Source organism: Notechis scutatus, chromosome 1 (genome assembly GCF_049901735.1).
Source record: "Notechis scutatus isolate UNSWTSFEM ecotype Mainland chromosome 1, rNotScu1.2, whole genome shotgun sequence".
NCBI lineage: Eukaryota > Metazoa > Chordata > Lepidosauria > Squamata > Elapidae > Notechis > Notechis scutatus.
Genome location: NC_142009.1, coordinates 247,624,465 through 247,645,871, shown reverse-complemented (window position 1 = coordinate 247,645,871; position 21,407 = coordinate 247,624,465). Strand labels below are relative to the sequence as shown.

The 21,407-nt window shown below is 35.7% G+C and overlaps 1 protein-coding gene across 4 annotated transcripts in view; it reads right to left on the bottom strand.

Annotated features, from left to right (window-relative positions):
* PARVA (parvin alpha) overlaps positions 1–21,407 on the bottom strand; it is a 70,124-nt gene that overhangs the window by 14,661 nt on the left and 34,056 nt on the right. For all 4 annotated transcript variants that reach the window (XM_026664835.2, XM_026664836.2, XM_087950990.1 and 1 more), the window contains exons 3-8: positions 11,569–11,658; positions 11,396–11,466; positions 5,873–5,975; positions 5,039–5,179; positions 2,844–2,959; positions 452–510 (exon numbers count right to left, since the gene is read on the bottom strand). In XM_026664835.2, coding sequence (XP_026520620.1) covers positions 452–510; positions 2,844–2,959; positions 5,039–5,179; positions 5,873–5,975; positions 11,396–11,466; positions 11,569–11,658 — 580 coding nt within the window. The remainder of the gene's footprint in view (positions 1–451; positions 511–2,843; positions 2,960–5,038; positions 5,180–5,872; positions 5,976–11,395; positions 11,467–11,568; positions 11,659–21,407) is intronic.

Genomic DNA, 21,407 nt, shown 5'->3' with positions numbered 1-21,407 from the left:
CTAAGAGTCATTTAATACATTTTGTTCAAGGCACAAATAGGCAAAGCAAATTAAACATGCACCTGCTAATTACATTCAAAGCAGAAAAGATTGACTCTGAAAATTCCATTAAAACAAAAGCCACAGAAGGTGCTGTCTGAATGACCAAGGAGTAGAAGATCCATAAATCTGGTGCCATCAACTAAGAAAGCCCTTACCTGAATTGTTTCTAATTTGACTTCTAAGTTGGCACTCACAAAAACTCCTGAAAACATATATGGGAAAACTACCTTCTTGTTTAAGGAATTATTTGATTTTAAAGCTTCTTATATTGAGAACATCTCCATATCTTTATATTATTTCTATTTTTATTACTTGGAGTGAAGCCTGTTTGAAGTTTCCATTAGTGGAACCCGTACTCTACAAGGAAGATTTGGTAAAACTGGAACGTCTTAACCTTGACTTGACTTACTCAGTATTGCCAGTTATTTCCTCTTGGATCTGTCGGGACTGGAGGATTCCTTCTCGTTTCTGAAAAAAATAACAATAATTAGCCATAAAATAGGCAATATTTAAATTGTAAAATTATATCTTCTCTAATTTCTTTCCTTATTTATACTTTTATTAACTATTAATTCTAAGATGGGAATCTTCCTGTATGAACCCTGACACGTGTATATAAGGTTAGCTCAACAGGAATTTTTATAAGTTAATGGCAAGCATTCATTATGGCTGAATATTCATGTTACTGTTATTCCTATTCTAGGGGAGGGTCAGTAACTTTAAATAGGAAACAGAAGGCAGCAGAAGATCCATGATACAAGATGGGCCAAGAAGAGACTAGATGGAGACTTATATTTTATAAGTGGTAAGTAGGGATGGACAACTACTTTTACCTGTCACTTTACTGTGAATGCATTCATAACTCTTCTCTCATTTCCACATTAATAAATGTTTTTTATTACAAAAAAATTCTACATAAACATTCACCTTTAGTTTTGTTTTTTTCTCAGAACCTGGAATTTCAACTTGCTTTCTGTCAAAGTAAGCATTTCCAAGTAAATTTCAAAATAATAATTGGAAATTGGTTTGAAAATCAGAATAAGCACTTTGATTTAGTTTTGAAATAAGAACAACCAATTCCAACAGACAGATACATACTATTCTGCATTTTTTTTCCTGGAAGGTTCAGTCCACACCTTGTGGAAATGTACAAAAAGATTTATATATTCCTATACCAGTGCTTCCAACTATGGCATATTCAAGATCTATGGATTTCAGTTCACAAGAGCGTTGATTGCCAAGAATTCTGGGAGCTGCATGCCACAACCCTGCCAATTGCTAAAGCTGGAAAACTGCCCTGCCCTTATAAGGATGCCAGTGGTGAAAAGGGAGATTCTCCAGAAGCAAAATTCAGCCAGTTAAATATCTAAATAAGAGAATTTCTAAGGCTGACTGAATTAGTCTGAATATATGTTCAGCTTCTAAAAAGTAACAATCCAAAGCCACTCCAAATATCAAGCAAGGAGACACTGTATTTTATTTAACAGTAAAAATTGTGGCTTGGCATAACAAAATCAAGATCCTGACAGCAGGCAGGAATCTTGCCATCACCAGGGTTCTGTCTTAAATTCCCAGTTTGCTTTGAAACTGTCCTCTGCCTTTTATGGAAAGAAGGACTTCAAACCTTCGTAGGGTGATTATTCACTTCAGCGTTAGGATAATAATGGAAGCTGGTAATTTTACAAATATGGCATATTGTCCTACTCATTTGGTGATGCATTCTCATTTTTTAAAACGGCTTAACTACAAGAATCAAAAGGTATCCCCCCCACCTGCCTTCCACTTGAAGTAATTCTCGAATAAAACCCAGGGAACCAATTTCAAGCAGGTACTGTTGTGTTTGTTTTCCAAACAGCCACAATCTTATTTGTGTATGGTTACTTATACGAAATATAAGCTTGTTCTGCCTGTTATTTTAAGGAGACAGAAAGCAGCTTGTCTTAGAAATATTTATCATGGAAGCTAGAATTTTCACAGGCTCTTTCTCCAGAAAAAAAAACAATTCTGAAAAACTGACAAAAGCAAGTTCAGTAAAAATAACAAGGATTTTAAAATGTGAATTTGAAATTGTAGGTAGGTCATACAGCTGGCAGACTGATAGAAAGATCTATATTATTTGCCATGTTGAACATGTACTATCAAAAGAGGCATTTATTAAACTTGTGTTCAGTGAGCAAATACAAATATTTGAAGTAGAAAGTAGAGCCATGCAAATCCTTTGAGGGAAATGCTTTGAACCCAGGGGAGCATATACAAAGCATCTCTCTTCAAATTGCAAAGCAGCCACCTCTGTTTCCTGGCTTTTACAAGCTGCTTCCACATGTGTTTGCACAAGTTGCCACTTCGTTTCACATTTCCCTCAGTAAAGCAAAATGCATGTGCACATATATGCAGAGAGAGCTGGGAGCAGCTTCTGAAGCAGCAATGTAAACCCGGAAATTGGCAGGCTCTTTCATGATTTGAAAATTTGATCTGTGTGCATATTCTTTCACAAGATTTGTATAGTCCCAGTAGAATGCCACAACATGGAGCAAGACAACCAGAAAGGTGAAAAATATTAACTTTAGGACTCTTGCATGACAACCTCAGAGTTACACTTTGCCAAAATCTGATTTAATCTTTACTATATTAATGTTACCGTTCCGCTCTTATGCTATCAGTACACTCAGCTCTAAAAAAGAAATGCTGTGCTTTTGACTTTTTTTCTCATTGAAGAAAGATCAAGCAGAAACATGCCTTTTTTCTAAATACTTTCTATAGTTTCAAAAGGGTGCAGAGTTGCAGAAAACATTCATTCATACCTGGACAACCACAACTTGAATAGACACATGATCTGGCAACCTGATGGGGGCCCGAAAATACTGCGACAATGCAACCAAAAGATGCAGTATTGCAACCAGGCTTTTTGCATGGACAGCTGAAAGAGAGGAACTGAAATATTTTACTTGCCAACAACTATCAGTATGCAGCATATTTTATCTTTTAATACTTTGCCCACTAGAGGTTAATCCAAGGGTACTTTCGTCTGTTTCTCTTTCCTGCCATAAATCAATGGGTCTTATAAAAACAACTAAATCAACATTATTCCATTGGGTTAGGTGTTGCATGCTTCTAGTGATTTAAGAGGTTTGGGCGGCTGTAGTAAGTGCTATCTATGGATACCTAAGTGACATTCCTCTATCTGCACTATTCCAATGTTGATTTATAAAATATAAGAAGGATATTTTTTTGATTTATAACATGCACTTAATTTACTTTTAAGTATCATAATGTCTGCAGGAAGATGAATGAGTCCATTTAAGCCCATACCCTTGTGCAATAACTTACTAAACAGACTCAAAAATTCCTCTCAAACTTGTTAAGAGGTCTTTCACAGCAGGCTTTGTATATGTACTCAAGACTAACAAGGCTGCAAGGTATCAAAAGACTTCTCATAGGAAATTTCTAATCTGTAATCATCAAAAGAAATAATTCAAAACTCATCATCATCATCATCATTCCCTTAACTTGGAGTATCCATGAATATCATGTCAAAGTATTTGATGTTAAGCATGCTTCAATTTAAGATTACTCACATATTATAGAACAACAATATAATAGTTGTTAATAACAACTATTCAACTGTATTGTTTGTCTATGTTTGATAACAGGTCTTTTGCAAACTAAAACTACAATGAAACACTTTCCAAACAATACATTTTTAGACTACCTATAGGATAAACATGCTTAAGCAAAGCAACCTAATGTATATACAAAATATTTTCAGACTTTATGGATGATGATCCAGCACAATATTTAGGATAAAGGATGGAGTATTATATCATATACAGGAAGTCCTTGATTTACAACCGTGGTGAACCTGAATTTCTATTATATGTCATGATGGTTGGAAGCTGAGGCACCCACATGATATTTTTTACAGCAATTATTAAATGAACATGGTGGTCATTAAGCAAATGTGGGAGTTGCTAAACTAGACCCATTGTCCAGTGCTTTTTGCTGAAACCAGAAGTAAACACTAGTTTCTGGCAAAAATGATGTAAAACGTCATATGATTATGGGATGCTACAAATGGCCATAAATGTGGGTCAGTTGTCAAGTGCCCAAAATTCAATCAAATGGCTGGAGGGACAGGCAACAGCTCCCATTGGAACTTCAAATTTGAGTCTTAAGTATCTTTTTTGGGGGGGGGGGGTGAATCCATCATAACTTCAAATGGTACTAAAGGATTGGTCTAAGTTGAAGATTCTCCTGTACTTGATTTGAACGAAAGAATTCTAGTGTTAGATATCCTTTTACCAAAGGAATACTTCTGGGAAAGTCTTTTCCCCCCCAACCTAACTCAGCTAACTGGGAATTGAAAGGAATAAACAGAAGCATCTCTTGGACATGGTTGTAAATTCTTTGCAGAATTTAATGAGGAAAATGTATTACAGGATTTGCTCCAAAATTTGTGAGAAAATTCTCTCGGTTCTCTGGGCAAGAGACAATACAAAAAAATAACAACATTACATAGACTAGACTTTTTATTTTCCTGTGAACCAACTCCTTTAGATTTTCTTGGATATCAGTCTTTTTCACATTTATTGTTCTATAAAGCCCCATTGCAAATTATATCAGAAATCAGCAAAAAGACCTCTCCAGTTTTGAAGATATTCCTTGACGAATGCAGCACTTTGCCTTCATTTGTGAATGCTACATGGCACATACAATTGGAATTTAAACTTAACAACCTTTGAGTTGACGATTATTTGCCAACAATTACAAGCTTCTTTCTTTCGCCCTCTCAGTATGTCTGTGTATATATGTATGTATATGCTTTTAAATATATCTAAAACATTCATAAACATGCACAAATTCATGTCTTCATACACATACCCCACTAAATTGGCTTCTGGTTACAAAACATTTCTGGCTTTTTTTCTTATTTAATAAACTTAACACAATTTTAATGTAATTTGTATAATACAAATTCTACTGTAAATAAATAACTCACAGTCCACATTCCATTTGATGTTCCTTGGAGGAAGCTTAAGGGTTTCATTGATCTTTTCAAGGACTGTCTGTAGCTTCTGTTTCTGAGCTATTTCAGACTGTGTGACTTCAGCCACATTGAGTTTCTCACTCTCAAGCTTCTCTGAAGTGATAATGGAAGAAAAAACAAGTCTTTGCCTCAACTCCATGTACCCAGTTCAATGTGAAGACATTCTGTTCCACATATTTCAAAATGGATTTTCTATAGAGAACCTAATTTAAAACTTCAAAAGTAACCACTGACAAATCACGAAGCAGAACTAAGTACAGTAAGGAAAAATCTTTCCTTCTGTTGCAGATTTCAATACTTTTAATAAAGCACAGTGATTTCAATACATTTTACATTTATTTCTTCCAAAAATATATATCTGACAGTATTGATGAATGACGTTCCTAGGGAAAAAAAACTATCTAGAATATTTTACTAATGTTAATTATAGTAACATTTTTTCAAAACTTTATAGTATAGTTTTCCTCAAAAACGGCCTTTAAACCTGGATGTCATCATTAAATATGATAGCACTACAGAAAGAGAAATTTCAGAGAAATGTCTAATTTAAGATGCTAAGTAAAAATAATTTAAAATATAATACAAATATAAAGGAAATGGTTATTTGCTGTTTAGACATTATAGCCATTCATTGGATAAAATCTATGAAAAGTAGGAACAAATTATTCTTAGGAAACAAAAGGAACTTATCTTTTCTTATTTCTTGGTTGTTGTTTTTTTTAAAAACCACTCTATATAAAGACAAAATTTCATCACACTATGCTTGAAAATAAAATTACTTCTTACCAAAGAGTTTTTGCAGTACTTGTCCATCATACATGTCTTCAGCCAGATCTTTTACTATTATTCTTTCTCCTACTAATACATCGTTAATCCAGTCTATTAATACCTTTGTTAAAGAGACCAAGATTTAGCAATATTACCCATGCATCATCGCAAATGTATGTTATACTAAACACGATATGATGTTCGAGACAATAGGAAAAAATTCAACATGAAAGATGCAGTGTATCAAGTTAAATACAAGAATTAAAATCTTGATATTGAAATATGACTATTTATGGCGGGTGTATGTTATATTGTATCAAATGAGTTAAGCTACACCATTTTTTTTAAAAAAAAGCTACCCATTTTTCAGCTTCCCAAATGTTGAAGTTACTTTATAGCAGAATTATATTTTTCTAATAAATTATCAGTAGACATTACAACTACTTAATGATGATTGCTGGATAAGTTACTGGGTAAGACTTAAAATATAAATTATTGCAATTCAATAGTGAAATTCAATGGAACTTAAAATATAATTATAGAAATCCAGTAGTTAAATTCAATGGTATTTAAGCATGAGGTAAAAAATAAAGACATCCTCAAGTCATATTCAGGTCATAGTAATCTCATGAACACAATTATGTAGGGATTTTTTGGCAATGATTCAGAAGGGACAAACAACATTTTTTTCCAGTTTTGAATCAGTACTGAAGATTAATATAAATATACATGAGGTAAACAATGAAATTTTAAAGAATGTTCTTCACATTCCAATATTTGTTCTCTCAGCAAATAAATCATTTACAGTAAATTCTATTTTTAGCTTTTTTTTGTTTATAGAAGAAAATGTTGGACTCAAATTCTAAATTTTCAAGGAGATACTTTCCACTATTAAAAATCTATATGTAAGCTTTGAATAGCAGAAAGGACTCTCTTCTACTTTACAAAAAGTGGACATGGAAGGCCCTCCGGTTTTGAATCTCCCTGAAAATAGACCGCTAACCGTGACTGTGCGCAGCTTTGGTCCATGCTTCGCCATCGGAGAGCTCCTATCGGTCAGATTTGGGGCAGAAACCGCCTTGTAGGGGTGGCGGAGGAAGGGGAGACCATCAGCTGGGTAGAGGGAGTCGCAAATCCCCTCCCTGGCTTTGCAATTGCTCCCTCCCGAAGATGCCTGAAGCGGTGGTCTAAAATGGCCACCCTGAAGGGGAAGATTAAACTGGAATAAGATTGTGCAGGAGAGAGAGAAAGAAGTGAACAGCAGGAGGAATGGGACAATATAATTAAATGGAAGGTACCCCCAGGATTAACATTTCAAAGAATTTTAAAGAAAGGATTTAAAGCAGCAAAGAGAAAGAGAGAAAAAAAAGGTGTGAATTGCTTTTGACACTGGTGGGGCTTTGAACTGGGAAAGGTAGAAGCTGGAAGAAGGAATCCTCTAATCAATTTGGATAAGTATATTCTGATTCTATATAGGCACTAATAAAACTGAACTATAAATTGTTAAAGAGAAAATTTAATACCAATTGGATTTGATCTTTTTGTTTGGAAGACTGTGGTTGAAAAAGCTCTGAATAATTGGAAAAAGAAAAAGAAAAGAGGGGTGAAGATCTGTTATAACAAAGAGTGCCATCTAAGTTAAATCTAACTTGTTTTTCTTTTAAACGACTCTGTTTCTTAAAAACTGTAAGGAAAATTGATACAATAAAACAAGAACTTTGAAAAATTGAAATATTGAAACAAAGAAAGAAACAGAAAGATTGGATTAATTGTTGATTCTGACATGGATTTGGCATTGGATTAGATGACGACTAAAACTTGAGAGGAAGAAAATAAAAGCTGACTGTTGGAAATTAACATTATTTATTTATTTATTTATATTTGTTAATTGCTTACAAGATAATAGGTATAAGTAAAAACATAGTTATGAATACATGGATACATATAAGAAAAATAAAAAATATATAAAAGAAACAATAGGGCAGGGACAGTAGGCATGATTGGTGCGCTTATGCACGCCCCCTACAGACCTCTTAGGAAAGGGGTGAGGTCAATAGTAGACAGTCTAAGGTTAAAGTTTTTGGGGTTTGGGGAAAAAACCACAGAGTCAGGTAGAGTATTCTAGACATTGACCACTCTGTTGCTGAAGTCAAGTTGTATTTCCTGCAATCAAGTTTGGTGCGGTTAACCTTGAGTTTGTATCTATTGTTTGCTCTTGTGTTGTTATGGTTGAAGCTGAAGTATTCATTGACAGGTAGGACATTGCAATGTATGATTTTATATACTATACTTAGATCGGACCGAAGGCAGTGTAGTTCTAGGTTTTCTAGGTCTAGAATTTCGAGCCTGGTGGCATAAGGTATTCTGCAACGAGTAGAGAAGTGGAGAACTCTTCTTGTGAAATATTTCTGAACTTTCTCAACTGTGTTAATATCAGATACGTAATGTGGGTTTCAGACTGATGAGCTGTATTCGAGTATTGGTCTAGCAAATATTTTGTATGCTCTATTTAGTAGTGTAATATTACCAGAGAAAAAGCTATGTAAGATTACGTTAACAACTCTTAACACCTTTTTGACTATGTAGTTACAGTGGGCTCTAGCACTTAGGTCATTTGAGATGAGTACTCCAAGATCCTTGACAGAGTTTGGATCATCAACAAGGTCTTGACTATTCAGCCTGTATTTTATTTTCTGATTTTTTTTCCCAATATGTAGGACAGAGCATTTATTTGTTGAGATTTGAAGTTGCCATTTGTTTGACCATTCTGATACATAGTCAAGGTCTTTTTGAAGGGTAGCAGTATTGTCTGTGGTGTTGAATAGCTTTACATCATCAGCAAAGAGAATGCAGTTGCTCTTGATATGTTCACAGAGGTCATTTATGTAGAGTATGAAAAGAGTTGGTCCTTCAAAGACACTATTTGGATTAAATTGCTAATTAGAAAGTTGTAAAATGGCGATATCTCTTCTGGAATTAAAAATGGAACTTAGAAGCATGAAAGAAATATTACAAGAGTGAGGTGAATTGCTGGGCTTTGCTTTAAAATTTATGGAAAATGTGATTGTAGAATATGAACGAGAAAGACAAAAGACAGAAGAGGAGGTGGAGCAAATCATAGAAGGGGCCATCTTTAATTATCATCAAGAACAAAGAACTCTGGAAAGAGTTGGAAATAAATATAGGAGATTTAAGAAGTTAAATAAAGAGGGGAATATCCAGAAAATTAAAAAAGGGAAAAAGAATCAGCAGAAATTCGAAGGGTGGAAGGAAGCTATAAATAGAGAGGGGGATAAAAACTGGAGTGAAAGAATAAAGGGGAAAATACAAGGGGAAAGAAGGGATAAGAAACAGGACTTGGGAACAAAGAAATATGGGAATTGTAAAAAAAATGGGGAAAAATTGTTTAATTAGTCATAGAGATAATGGGTGATTAATATTTAGAGAGGGGATTCTGCAAGGTCTTGAGGGGTAACATAAATAAATTTATAGTTAAGAAATAGGGACATATAGATTGATAAGATGGAAAACAAAACTGTTATTTCTCAATAATGGAATCTAATGCTCTTTTCCTTCATGTATAGAGATAATTGTAACAAATAATGGAATATGTTTATTAAATATATTGAAATATTTCTAGGACTAGAATGCAGGCTTTTTTGTCTAAATATGAATGGAATAATTAATGGAATACATGTATTAAATATATGGAAATAAATGAAATGATATAGGAGGAGAGCTGAAATGGAATTAACATCAGGATTTAGGATTAAATGAGTAGATTAATATGTCTTTTTTTTTGAAATTGTAAATAAATCTTATGAAATTAAAAAGGGGGGAAACCATGCAGAATCTGATTTATATATGCTATGTAGTTTTAAAGGGATTATTAATTTTAATGTTTTAGGTAATAAAATGTTAAACGTTTACTGGGATTTAAAAGGGGAGATAATTAATGAATATGTAATTTAAGAGGTGGCGCACTTAAGCTGATATTTTAGGGGGGGAAACCAATTTATAGAAGGAGTGTTTTTAATTAGAATTTAAGATGAAATATACAAATGTGACAGCTAAAAGTACTAAAGTATAATAATTATGAAGCTCACATAAGTGAATTAAATAATGAGATAAGCATTTGGCATAATACAATAAAATAGAAAATGTATAAAAGCATTGTTAAGATAAGAAATTGAATACAAAAATTGAACATGTAACTATGGTCATATTTGTATGTATATGTGAAATCTGAAATCATGCTGTTCACTAAAAAGATATGTTAAAATGTGGAAAACTGAATAAAACTTGTTTTTTTAAAAAAAAAAGTGGACATGGAAGTATCTTCGAAATTATCTCTATTTCAGTAATGAAAACTTTTGGAATACTTTGACTTCATTCTTAAACATATTGTTAGAAAAATATTGATTGCATAGAATTATTAGAACTCTCATCTCTAATTTCAGCAATGCTAGAAGTTTAGCTGATCTTTCTTTTTTTTAATCTTCCAAAATCACTAATGTTGGATGCAGATGAAATGAACATGGTCCATTGATTTTATTAAATTCCTATCAGGCTTTCAACTCTCCAAGAAAAACCTGCTACTCGTCACATGAATTAAAGTTTAGAAATTATGGTGAAAACTCTCTTTGGTCAACTAAATTAACTAAATCTTATTTCAGCTCACAAAATGGGCATTCCATATCGGTTAATTGAAGGGAAAGAAGATTTTCAGGAATTTCAACTATCTTTTGTAATCCTCCCAAAAAACTGTTCTAGAAGCTTGAGAGTTCCCAGGAGCATATGGGAGGGACTGCAGAGAGTAGGAAAAATTGGCAAAAATTGTTTTTTCACCTTCTTTTAGTAAATTTAAATGAAATGATCTTCCATTGATGGAATATTACTTTTTCAATTTCAGTTTATACTGTGACATTCCCATTAAATTTAAAAAATACCCACTGTTTCTTTAAAAAACTTCAAATATGTCTGGTTTTAAATAAGTTGACATTCAAACCTGGGGAAAAAATCCTCATCTCTGAAGAAATGGAACAGCAATACGCTGTTTTCTTCACACATTAATTTCACAAGTCTTTGGTACCTATGTTTAAGGTTTAAAAAATGCAGATTGTTGATATTTAGTCACTGGGTATATTTTTAGTTCTGCTGTTAAATATGAATTGTTCCATTTTTGTTCGGCTATCATTTGTTGTTATATTTCAGATTATTTCTTTGTTTATATCTTGGAAAGCCTAACAGAGTTAAATGGCAAGATTAAAATTATTTTAAATAAATACCTAAACCATTTAAAAAATAAAATTTAGGGGAACAATTAGTGTTAAAGCTATAATCCACAAAATATTTTCTGCTAAAGGATCCAGTGATTCACAAGCCATTTGTCTTAAACACAGGAAGTACGTTTTACAATGAGTATTGAGTAAATGGAGGTAGGAGAAGGCTGATGTGATTCGGAGAACCCAACTTACTTTATTTTGCCTGAATTTTATAGACTACTTTCAAAGTGTTTGAAGTTGAAAGAACAAGTATTACCTTCATTAGCTCCTGTAGTTTTGGGTCACTTCTTGAATTGGGATCAATCATTGTTCGAACTTCATTTTCCTCTTTGAAAAAAAATGGAGAGAAATGAAGAAGGAAGATTCCTCGTTATAAAAAAAAAGGCATACTTATGACCAGTTTAAATTTAAAAAAGTATTTCAAATTACCTAACATAGTATCTTCAGGATCTAATTCAAAAGGAATTGGACTGAGTGGTAAATTTATGGCATTTATTCCTTCTTCCTGTAGTTCAGATACTGAAAGGAAAGAAAAAAAAGGTTAGTGAAATTAAAAAAAAAATTCCTTGATGTTACAATGCCTTTTAGTAGCAATAAGGAGTGCACTTTATGTTCTTATCCAATGTTGAGAGATAATTGTAAAATGAAGTGAGCAGGAAACAAAATGCAAAACTGACAAATAACAGTAAAAAGCAAAAATTATGGGTCATTGAGGACCTGACATGACTGCAACTTTCTGTTAGTTTCCAACAAGCAATGTTAATGGGGCTGGGAGTTCTACGTCCTGGGCAACTTGCAAGCAGGCCAGAGGATTTGTGGATAATGGCCCCTCACAAAACAATTCCAGTACAATAATTATGCAAAGAATGTATGCACCCATTAAATCAGGGATGTCAAACTCAAGGCCCGCAGGCCAGATCCGGCCCATGGGGTACTTAGATCTAATATGTGGGACCACCCTGGAAACAGCGAAGGACCAGCCCATGGGGCCTCTGCCAGCAAAAACAGAGAGCTCTGTTTTTGCTGGCAGAGGGTTACAGGAGGCCAGTGCAGCCGAAAATGGAGCTTGCGAGCCTGTTTTCACTGGCAAAGCACTTGGGCCGCCAAGGCGCCCCTGACACAAGTGATGTCAAACCAGCCATGCCCCCCCAAGGTCAAACACAACCCTGATGGGCCCTCAATGAAATCGAGTTTGACACCCCTGCATTAAATCATTCAAAATAATGTGTTCTATATTTTTAAAAACTGAAACTGCACCATAACATTCCCTCCTCAACCCACATACACTCATGTGGCACCACAGCAACTTCTCCCTAGCCTGAACCCACTCTCCACAACACCCCTCTGCCTTACTCTGTAGTATCCACAAGTCCTCTGGCCTGCTTGCAAGTTTCCCAAGACTTACAACTTCCAGCCCTACTGACATTGCTTGTTGGAAGCCAAGCAGAAGGTTGCAGTCGTGTCAAGCCCTCAATGACCCATGATTTTTGCTTAACAACGGCAACAGGGAGTAGGATTGCAAGCAGGCCAGAGTTGCTAAGCAACCTGGTCACGTGATATCTCATTTTATCATCATTTAGCTGCAACATTTAGCAATTCAGGTCCCAATTACCCTTGTTAAGTGAGGACTACCTTAGATGTTGCACATCTAGGAGGTCAGTTCTGATTTACTTCAGAATTACTGCAGAAAGAGTGCCAACTCTTATGTATGTGTAGACTTCTGCTAGGTAGATACTAGGGGATGGGGCCCAGGAAAGATATGCAATGTTTTGGAGGAATACCAATTCTCTTGCTCTCTTGTATCTGTGGAACTCTTCATATTTATGGAATTAAATCTATAGCTAACAATATTCAGCAGTAAAACTATCCCCTATTTGAAGAACCTGACACAAAAATCGACAATGAAGAATTCATTCCTGCCCATCACTAATCTAGAAGCAGCTTTCTTTTCCAAAATAAAAGTATATAAATAAATTCCGCCCTTTAAAGTCCCTGGAAACTGATGAGTCTATCAGAAGGCATAAATAGCAGTGCCTGCAAGGTTTAAATTAGCTTAATTTCTTTAGTATATGCAGGCATGTCCTCCATGTTGTGCTTTATTAGACTTTATTTCATGTCTTTTGTTACTATTTATATTTCCATTCATTAGCAATTTCAAACATTCCATCTTGAAGGCTTCCTACTATTTTATTTCAGATTATAGGGAATAAAAAAGGAGAAGCTGCTACTAATGGTTAACCACACATTGTGCTGCTCAACAATTACAGTCATCATTTTTTTAAAGGCTGGGAAAGTGGGGAAAAAACTCTTTGTTTGCTTTGGGAAGCAATTCCTGATCTTTCCTAACTAACAAAAAGAGACGAAAAAGGAAGCCACATATATTTTCCTAATTCTGTAAACATAATCCTTATTGTTTAGGCCTTGGGTACAACGGGCTTGCTATTTGCTTAGCACAATTCTGTACCAATGTACAGTTTTGGTTTCCAGGTGCTTCAAAGAGGAATTAATGTACTCTAATTAGTACTTAACACACCTGACCTAACCTATACAACAGCACTGAATCCAGAAGCATCCCATAGATGCACATTGTGTTTTTAGGAACTGTGTAACCCCATTCAACATCAGTGGCATTCTATTACTCAAATAATATAATTTCCAATCCAAAGACATATCCATTTCCCAATAGAAAGTTTGTTCTTCCTCATCCAAGAACTGAATATATATGACAATTTATGAGTTCCATAGCTTCCAAAGCTGAGAATTAGTGGAAAATAAAGGCAGTGTTGTCCGTAATTTGCAAACTGTTGATAACGAGATTCATTATACAAATGGCTTATTTCACTGGTTTACTTTGCTCCATGTGTGCCCATAAACACATCCTCTGAGGATTATCAGCCTGTAGAGTGGAAGAGAATCACACCATATTACTTAGATAGACCAGACTCATAATGTGCCTCATAACCCAAGACAGAAAGCTGTGATAAGGGAACATCATGTTCAATACTATCAAACACCACTAAAAAAACCAACATATGATTATTCTAGTCCCATTTATTGATAGGATATACAAGTCTCCTTTCATCTTCAAAGCAGGACATACAGTAATCTAGATTGGAGAGAACTAGGTAAAATGATTTACTCCAAAATTATAAAGAGTTGAGACATTTCCTTTTTCTAGCTCATAAAGATAGTTATGAATAAATGATAGGCATTTCTAAAAATGACTGTAAGGATTGGGCATTGGTATTTTATGCACATTACAATTATTTACTGATTTGGATGCATTTACCTGCCATGGTTCAAAGCATCTATAGAAGACAATATAGCTGCTGTTTTAATATTGATCTATACTGATTAGGGTGCCTGAACATGAATATGAGTAATACTGTCTAAAAGTGGCATTGCCAATTGGTTACAGTCAGACTAAGTGCATAAAGTCACAAAGTACACAGACTAACTGAACATTGATCAGAGGTAACTCTGGGAAAGAAATGGTATCAACACTGCTTAGTTACAGGCATTTATACCCAGGGGGGTGGGATTCAATTTTTTAAACAACCGGTTCTGTGGGCATGGCTTAGTCGGTGGGCATGGCTTGGTGGTCATATGACTTGGTGGACGTGGCTTGGTGGTCATGTTGTTGGCTGGGCATGGCCAACTCAACATCACTCACATGAGGCACTTATCTCCTTGCCTGGCCTCTCATGACTGTGGGGATGCTGCAAGTGTGATGAATGGTCGTAAGTGTGAAAAATGGTCATAAGTCACTTTTTTCAGTGCCATTGTAACTTTGAATGGTCACTCCACATAAGCAAAGTACCAGCAAAGGAGGGGAGAAAAACTCCAGAGAAGTTCCAGAGACAGGAAGTCTAGTCCTGCCAAAAATGTAATAAGGGTTAACAGAGAGGCAGCTTCTGTAAGCAACACCAGAATGTTTCCTTCCTGCCTTCCTTACAGGATTAGGCCAGTAATTTCTTCTAACAACCGGTTCTCCGAACTGCTTAGAATGTTAACAACTGGTTCTAGCGAATCGGTGCGAACTGGTAGAATCCCGCCCGTTTATACCTCCCTCTCTATCTCTCTCTCCCTCCCTCCCTATCTCTCTTCCTCCCTCTCCCTGCTGTGTAAAATACCACCTCTTTTCCTATCCAATTTTCAGAAACAATTATGCATGCAAAGGCAGAATTTGATTTCATATAGGTGGAACACTATGCAGTTTTGTTTTTCAATCAAGCTTATCAAATTGGGGAAGTTAATATAGAGCACACCTTTCATTTTTATTGATTCTATTACATTTTCAGAAAATGTAAGCAATTTAACATTTAAATTTGAAAAAGCCCATAATCCACATCAAAACGAAGTGGCAATGAAGGTAAGTAGAAAAATACTAAGATAATACTACATATTTAGTTTGCATGAATACTTGTATGCACACATTAGATTTCATTTAGTTTGTTGTACATAATGTGTAATTTTAAAATATAAAATGCTGACATATGCACACAATATAAAAATTGTTTTGACTTTAGCAACAAAATGCTAACAACTGATAATTAAATGTGTAAATGTACTATTGGGATCAAAATAATTATTTCACAATCCCCATAGAAATATATTTACAATTACACAGATGGCTGTTTATGAGGTGTTCATTCAAAACAGTGTCTTCAGAATGTAAAGCATACATTGTTAAGCAATAAATGTCTATTCATTCTTAAAAGACTTGATAAAGGAAGGAAGAAGAGATGTGTTTACAACTGAAAATATTTTTCAGAAAACCATCTGTAGCAGAGCTGAGGACCACATCCATTAATTGCTGACTCCAAGCCAATCACTTCTGAAAGTGAATACAGTATGCAAACAATATGCATCAGTCTGATGATGATGCATTACTACTTATTCTCAGAAATGCCCATTTTCCATGGTTGCATAATTTCTCTTTTAAATAAAACATAACTAATAAGTAGTCAGAAAAACAACCACACAGAATTGTTTGGAATATAATGCAAATTAAGGACCTAGCACCTTGAATTTTTCTCAACTGCTCATTATTTTACTCCATATCTTTGTTTTGTTCTACTTTTGATTATATGGAGCCAATCAATGTTACAAAGATACTGATTGAAAGAAAGAGTAACATAAAATGCCTACTATGTAATTTTTCTTTTGGCAAAGGCAATTAATTTTGTTCTCATTATAACTTTGATGCTATTGTAATATTTTACTTTTATACTTGTATTTTCACCTGAAAAGAGAAAAAGAAAATATGATTTATGTATAGCAACCCTCGTTTCCCAAGTTGTGTTATCATATTTATTATATTTCTGTATTGCTGGACTCAAAAACAACTCCAAGTAGTTTATAACATAAAATGAAACGTGGATGATTCTTGTATGATTCACAATAAAGTACTGATCCAGAGGCTTGAAGTGGGCAGTTTTTGACATCTCAAACTCTTAAAAAGTTCTTGCTGTGAAGATGACCTAAGACAGCATGTTGCTATGACCATGAAAGAAATTATATTAATTAGAAAATCCCTCAACCATCTTTACACATTCTGTGGTCTCCCAGTTGTCCTGGATTTCAACTTTTCTGCTAAAACAGCCAAGCTGAAGTTGATCTGAAGTTGACTATATCTAGAAGAAGATACTATATAGAAAAGGCTGAATGAAACTTTTCACCACCCCAGAATAAAAGCCCAACAAAAAAATTGGATGCTGAAATTTGTATGTTAATTTGGTGGTTGGGGGGGGAAGAGGGGAGAGAAAGCATGAATAGTTGATTAATTTATTGATTGATTGACTGACTGGCAGACTGGGGTAAATACTCCACTTTAATTCAAGAGGTTTATAACTCTTGCAGAAAAAATAAGGTAATAAAAGAGAATAACAGTGGAATTACAATAGCAAAACCAGTAAATTAAAGATCACAAAAAAGACAATTGTGAGGCCAACAGGAACTACAATATCCAAGCATAGGGCAAGGGCTTTTAACTTGTACTAGATTCCCTCTCACGGCTGCTCACATTGAAGACTCTGATGAACAAAAAAGGTAGGAGGTGAAAGAGAAATTATTTTAATTATTTGCTTGCATTTGTATTTATTTAAACTAGTTGTTTTAATATGTTGTCACACCTACAGCCTATTTTATTTGATCTTAGTATATTTTATATTATAAATCACTTTGGGGAAATCAGAGTTTTCAAAGGTGGCTAAGAAATCCATCACTTAAAGGGAAAAAGTTTTAGGGGTCTGAGCCCCCAAATCCTTGCCTTTCATGACTAGATTCTCAAATGGCAAAACTGGCTGGGTTTGGGTGAATTTTGACAGAAGAAATTCTAGTTAATAAAACAGAAAGACTGGGTTTATAATTGGTATGCGTGTATCTTTTAAACAGAGAGCTTGAATCTATGGTGTGTGGGTGATGTTTCAATGCTCTTAAATATTAAGATTGAAAGAAGCACTAAATATAGATTGGATTTTTCATTGGGCACATAGATAGCACCTGACATAAAAACCAATATCCAAGTACAACTTTTCCTGGGGTTGTGCCTTAACTGTGAAAAGCGGCAGGGTGAGCCCAAGAAAAGAGACAGCTGGTTTTAAGGTGGTTCCAATAGCGGTACGCATCCATATGTGTGTCTTCTGAATCACATTTTGTGTTTCAGTCTGAATCTCTGACAGTCCTACTAGGATGTATCCAAGGTAGACTTTCTGTGAATGGGAATGTGGGAACAACAGCTGTACTGAAGAAGCAAAGAAGAATTTGATCAATTTTCCTTTTACTCTGCAGCCTTTTGCACTACTTCTCATATTCTCTGGAGGACCAGATATTCCTCCAAGTCACAGTGGAAGGAGATGGGATTGGCAAAAATTACCTTTTCCCATTTCCAGTAGCACAACTCATTTGGAAAGTCTGCTCATGAGGATTTGCATCCAACTCCACTGTGATTCGGAAATAATCTGAGTGCACACATTCAGCACATATCATTTAACACCAGTAGCAGGACTGTTATCACTGATGATTCTTCTCTTTCTAGCTAGGACATTCACTCTTTAAAAATTTCAGCTTTAAATACCATAAACATGGATGCATATTAGTTTACCCAATATATTTTCCTGATTTTTTTTTTATTAAAAGCAGGAAGGACACATGCAGCTGTTAACAACAGAGGCTCTTGAACACATCCAAAGGGCTTCCTGATCTTCGCATTGGGAAACCTCATCAAACACATTCAGAAATAATAATGCACAACTTTGAGAGGGCAGCTACTTCCAGAATAAAGAGGGCCTAAAATTAAAAAGTGCTTGGTGATTAAAAAAAAATGTTATTATTCTAAAACATGAAGCAATTTTGACAGAGTTGGGATGGGGCAACTTTATGAAAAACACATATTTCCAAGTTTCTTTTGTATGACTCTGTATTTTAGTTATTGCTGATCTGAGATTGTTAGGATTACTATTCCACATTTGTTTGGAAAGGGAAAAAAAAATCCCACATTTTTCAGTTTATTTGAGGTAATTTCATTAAACTGTTGACCTCAATAGTTGTTCCTACCACAATATCACAGCAAGGTAATGCAACATAAAAATAGTATTAGCTAGCAGAAAAATTAAAATGTAGCAACCAAAAGAAAATATCCAAATCCTTTGGATAATCAGTCACAGCAATAAGCCTGGAAAAAAAAAATTCAGCAAGCACTGCAGTATCCCTTACCTTTGAGGCAAAATACTCCACATCCCATTGTACACTATCCAAGTCATCATTTTAACAGCTAAGAAGTCCTCTTCTTAACAGCTCTGTCTTTTGCTGCCTCGCATAGCTGTATTATGCTTCCGAGTCCATTTCTTGACAGAACACTCAATGCATATTGCACCTCTAAGCTCAATGCATTATAGAGTTGACTGACTGCCTATATAATTTAATATGATACCACAAGAGACTCGTACACCATCTGCAGAACAAACAAAGTTTGCCAGTCTCATTTTGGCAAAATTTCATTCTGGAAAGCTGAACGTTTGACATACTGTGCAACATCGTTTATCCAACTAGCTTACAGAATTCTTCAGTCATTAAATTTTATTAGGATGAATATTATTATAGCAGCAATGAAGGCTGGGAGTGCGTATACTGAGAAACCAAGGAGCAGCACAAGGTAAACTCTCCCTCCTTTCCCTTTCAGTTCTATTTTCACTGCTTGATCAATATCTACCCTCGTAATACAACTATCAGAATCATCCATTTCTTTTCTCCTGGATTGTTTGCTTTTTTCTCTTGCACCTCCTTTGTTTTTCTCCTCTCCATTTCCTATTTATGCCCTCACACAGAACAAGAGGTTTAAAAGTACCTCACTCTATTTAATAGTTTCAAATAAATCTTCAGGTCTTCACACTGACATTCAGATAAATATAAGTCAACTACATGCTATACAGGATTGATTCATGTGCTTTGGTTTAGTGTGTTTCAAGCATCCCCAATGATTTAGATTATATGTGGATTATGACTTGCTCAAAAATTGATTTATATCTTAACCTGCATAGTCAATGAATACTTTGATTGTAATGTAACTTTTGGGCTCTATCTTTAGATTCTGCTCCTAATTCTTTGTAGTTCTCAGTACATCATTCAAAGCAGTGGTGGGATTTAAAATGGTTTTACTATCGGTTCTATGGGGGCGGTTAGGGGGCATGGCTAGGGGGCAAGGCCATGTGACTAGGTGGGCATGGCTTTTTTGCTTTTTGCAGCAGCACCCCATTTTTTGGGCCTTCTGGGCCTCAGGCAAGCTTCCTGGGGGTCGTTTTTGCTCCCAGAAGGCTTCCCTAGTGCTTAGGAAGGCAGAAAACTGAGCATGGGGGGTGTACCCCCCATGCTTCATTTTAGGGCCTCCCTGGGACCCATGAAGACAAAAAATGGAGGGGGTGGAAGGGTTGGTTTTTTTTGCCTCCCTAGGCCTCAGGGAAGCCTCCTGGGTGAAGCAGTAAGTAAGCGAGGGGAATCCCAGCACAGCTGATCAAAGGAACAGCTGATTGTCAGGAGGAAAAAAAAATACCTTAAGGAATGACTAGGCGGGCTAGGTTCAAGCAGGCAGGGTGCGCGAGCATCAGGTGGGTGGGACAAGCGAGTGAGCGGCAACTGGGTGACTGGGTCAGGGGCGTTGCCAGCCAGAAGTTACTACCGGTTCGGCAACACATGCCAAATCCTTGCTACCGGTTCGAGTGAACCGGTGTAAACTGGCTGAATACCACCACGGATTCAAAGACAAATAATTGACAGAACTGCGAAGTAGAAGGGAAAACTGATAACACAATTTCCTTTTTGGGTTTCCTTCTCTTTCTCTTCTCTTTTCAGAAACAGGCAACCTCTTTCTGAAAAGCATGTTTATGAAAACTCTGAGCAGCTTCAAGCATCTCTGAGATTCCCCCTCTTTTTTCTCTATTTCTCACACATTACTGCCAACAATGGAGAGATCATGTGATAAGGTCAGTTGAGTTCCCTTTTTTCTTTTTCTATAGTAGTACCAAAGCAAGATGGTGATCTTGACAGGCACCGAGTTAAATGATTGAGTATGTTTGGGAGGGTTAGGGTGGGATGAAGTTTGTGGAAGGAGCAGAGAGGATCTTCTGTAGCTTTCAATGGCAATTAGCAGGGGAATAATTGGCGTCTCCAGAGCAGTTGGTGAGGTCCTGTGGGAGACCATTCAAAATTAGAATAAAAAATGGTCCAAGAGCTGGAGAGGAAGCTGGACCTGGAGTTGATTGACTAGATCCAGAAATCAGCTCTTGGTGGTAGCCGTAGCAATGATACCAATTACCATGGCACGTGCTGGATTGAAGCTACCCATCAGCTGCTGGGTGCTGGGCCACCAGGTGCTAGCAAGGTGGTAGAGAACTTGTCTGGTGGTAGAAGCATTACTTATTATTGGCTGGTCTCTGGGGTGATGGAGGATATCCAGTATACCCAGCCTCAGTGAGCTGGACTGCTGGTAGAAAGCAGGGATGGGAGCAAGACCAGGCTAATGCATGAGAAAACTCTTCTATGTTCTGCCATTTCCAGAGTCTTGCTGTATTTCATTTTCAGTTCATATTTTAAGGGATTAAATATATAACAATAATACAAGTGCTAAACTTCAGTTAAAATTGCAGAGCTCCATAAGGAGGGCTTTTAAAAGTCTGATTTTACCACCTCCCGAACTACATCATAGCAAATCAATTATATAATCAGTTCCAAAGCTGAAACATCCATTTCACCTAAAAATTCAGAGGAGTAGA